The sequence below is a fragment of the Micropterus salmoides genome, unplaced genomic scaffold (assembly GCF_014851395.1).
Source record: "Micropterus salmoides isolate LMB-PRFRI ecotype aquatic unplaced genomic scaffold, ASM1485139v1 Ms_hic_scaffold_10, whole genome shotgun sequence".
NCBI classification, from domain to species: Eukaryota; Metazoa; Chordata; class Actinopteri; order Centrarchiformes; family Centrarchidae; genus Micropterus; species Micropterus salmoides.
In genome coordinates, this window is record NW_024040041.1 from 35,860,506 (window position 1) to 35,863,646 (window position 3,141).

At 38.4% G+C, this 3,141-nt stretch overlaps 1 protein-coding gene across 1 annotated transcript; it reads left to right on the top strand.

Annotated features, from left to right (window-relative positions):
* Window positions 1-265: 265 nt before the first annotated feature.
* Window positions 266-1,687, top strand: LOC119896629 (DELTA-sagatoxin-Srs1a-like). Its single transcript, XM_038710132.1, has 2 exons — window positions 266-599; window positions 810-1,687. The coding sequence occupies exons 1-2, from the start codon at window positions 532-534 to the stop codon at window positions 1,120-1,122; spliced, it is 381 nt and encodes a 126-aa protein (XP_038566060.1). The 5' UTR covers window positions 266-531; the 3' UTR covers window positions 1,123-1,687.
* Window positions 1,688-3,141: the final 1,454 nt, after the last annotated feature.

Consider the following 3,141-nt stretch of genomic DNA (forward strand, 5'->3'; position numbering starts at 1 on the left):
AAGTCAATATTCCTCTTATATTAATAACACTTACATATTATATAAATATAATTGTTAATGAAATTAAATATTAAAAATCAACTTCAGTCATTACTAGTTTTGTGAAATTAATTAATGCATAATAATCTTGAAACTGTGATTATTCCTCTGACAATAATCGTACCAATAACATCGTAATTATTACATCCCTAGCCCAGAGTGCCGGCTGTGTGGAGCCTAGTAACTAAGTAACAAACTAAGTAACTAACAAACTAAGTAACTCAGCAGCCAGCCTGACTGGTGCAGTCCACCATGAGCAGGCTGCAGTCCTGGACTCATGGAAACATGAAGTGAAAGGCTGCAGCTGGTTCAGTCAGCATCTGTCCGAGCAGAAGGACAGAAAGATCAGACACATCCTGTCCAGTGTTGCCTTCAGGGTGCGTCTGACAGAACAGAGACGCTGTTAGAGTCACTACAGGCATTTCACTTTACTCACATGAAGTCTGAACAGTCTGTCTGCTGCTCTGTCTCCCTCTGCAGGTTCAACACATCATGGCAACCCGTCAGTGCACCGTTGAGATTGAGAATAAGTGCTCTGACTTCACCTTCTGTAACCCGCAGTGAGTCTGCTGTAGTTTCTCTGAGTGTCTGTTGTTTAATGTTTCTATAAGAGGACTGAGATCAGCTGCTACCAGCTGCATGCTTCTCTTTTCATAGAGCTAAACTAATAGTTTTCCCCTGTTGTAGTGTTAAATACAGCCTGGACCGATGCCTGTTCTGGATGCTGTGAAATGAAACTGATGTTTCTGACATACTGTCTGTCTCCTCAGGGTGTTCACTTTCAGTGGAATCTATGAGAAGCCTTTGCCACCAACTCTTGGTCCCTCTGAATCTTGCAGCGCTCTGTTCATCAAGACTCCTCACGGAGCACGTGGAGCTGTTGGAGTCCTCACTTATGATCTGCAGAATGAATCAAAGAAATGTGATGGAAAAATGGCCGTCATGTTCTCCATTCCTTATGACTACTTCTGGTACCGTAACTGGTACGGAGTGGGAGTCTATGACATTAATACAAAGTGTGATAAGAGCCTTTTTCACGAGATGTATTACAACACAGAGAAAGGGTTTGACTTACAGAGGTGAAGATGTTAATATCGCAGTCACCATGTCCGACAGTTGCACACCTGTCATCAAGGTGCAGGTGTCTTCAGGTTCTTCCAAGCACCATTAATCCCAGTTGGCTCACTAAGACAGAAAGTCTCTTCTTTATTTCATCCTGTCACTTTTCATTCTCTGCGTTAGTTTCTCTTTATATATCTGCTGTCTGCTTAGATGCTGAACTGTGTTTCTTTGTTCTGCTGCTGACCGTGTGTGATGACAATAAAGTGGAATCTGATCTACTAAATATTTGTGTGATAAAACATCTTACAGCAAGACACTGCAGGTGAATAGAGTAAAGCAAATGATTATATATCTATATTATATATAAACTTACATTAAGACAATATTTCTTTGTATCTAAGGTTTTCTGAAATATTATGTTTATATATGCAAGTGAGGGACAGTCTAATTTACATATATTTCGAGAAGTGAAATCTGAAGACTGGATTAAGTCAGGTTCAAAATTATTGTTTTATTTGGTTGACACAATTCAATTCAATTTTAATTATTTAGCGCCAAATCACAACAGTTATCTCTGAGCGCTTTTCATAAAAGAGCAGGTCTAGACCGTATTCTGTGATGTTTACAGAAACCCAACAGTTCCCACCAAGAGCAGCACTAGAATCAGAATCAGCTTTATTTGCCAGGTATGTGTACACATAGGAGGAATTTGACTCAGGATTGTACATTGCTCACGATGTGCTTACTCATAAAATAATACCAAAACATAATAATAAAATAAAATCAGACACAAACTACAGTATAGACAACACTAATATACACACTATGAACAAAACAATATAGACATATTGATAAATAGTGCAGTGATTAGAGTGCAAAGGATGCAGGAGTAAATTAAAGCTGCAAGCAGTGTTGCTCGTTCTTGTACCGGTTCCGACGCCGCATGAAGGTGTTATATGTCACTTCCTGTGTCCCCTATGTGGAGCTACATAGCACTTGCCGCTATGAATATAAATCGGTATTGGCGTGTAGATGTCTGCGGGGTGGGAGAGTTATCAAGCACGTAAAGTTTGTTTCAGATGTGAGCATGTACACTGAACAATAATGTACCCAAACAATAAAATAAATTCCTTTTATATTTCCCTGCCTTGTTGTTTATGTGTACATACAGAGGAAGAATGTGAGAACAGCACACATTTCATCGTTACTGTGTGTTAGAGCATGGGAGAACAGTGGATACTTTTAATACAGCCCACACCCCTAATACTGTGTAACTATAACAAGTAGAGAACAGAAGAAAAAGATGTTCTTTCTTTACAACTGTCTGCATAGCTTATTCATATTGTGTAATGAATGAAAATAAATAGGCCTACTAGGCTCCTCTCTACTTTGACATTTAAGATTAGCTTGTTTGATCCACCTTCATACACATGTGACATTACTGTACAACTTGAGAAAGGTGAGTTGTTTTCTGCTCCAGCCTGCCTAAAAGAAAAGCGTTTTTGGGATTAAATGGACTTTATTAGCTGCTGCAGTGCAGGATGAACTCAGAATAGACCCATTTCTCACCTTATTATTCTAAATCATGCAACGAAGAAGAAGAAATGCATAATAAATCCTGGGACAAAATCTGTCCACAAATACTGTACAGCATGTAGTCTAATGAACAAGACTTGTGTTATAGTTGACTTGGGCAGTGAAATGTTTCTTTAATTCATGTGGTCATAGTTGTCCACAACTCAAATCAGAATATAAGAAGAAATGTTTTATACCACCTCAAGAAGGCTTCCTATCAGAAAGGTAGGAAGGTATTTCAAATGTACAACTGCAGTACTTAAATCTAAGTAAAGTAATTTCCCTGACATTTTTGTGTTACTTTACTTTTAATAGACGCATGTAACAGGTTTTATACTTCCTGTGAGTATAATCCAATCAATCTTATTTTCATACTGTATATCCGATGTGTAATTTGATAAATTGTGTTGTATGTGGTGCTCGCATCGGGTACTACTGAGACTTCATTGCCCTCTTCAGAGAAGA

Coding starts and splice junctions, on each gene's coding strand:
- LOC119896629 (XM_038710132.1), top strand. CDS start 532: ATGGCAACCCGTCAGTGCACCGTTGAGATTGAGAATAAGTGCTCTGAC. Junction 600..809: donor TTCACCTTCTGTAACCCGCA/GTGAGTCTGCTG, acceptor CTGTCTCCTCAG/GGTGTTCACTTTCAGTGGAA.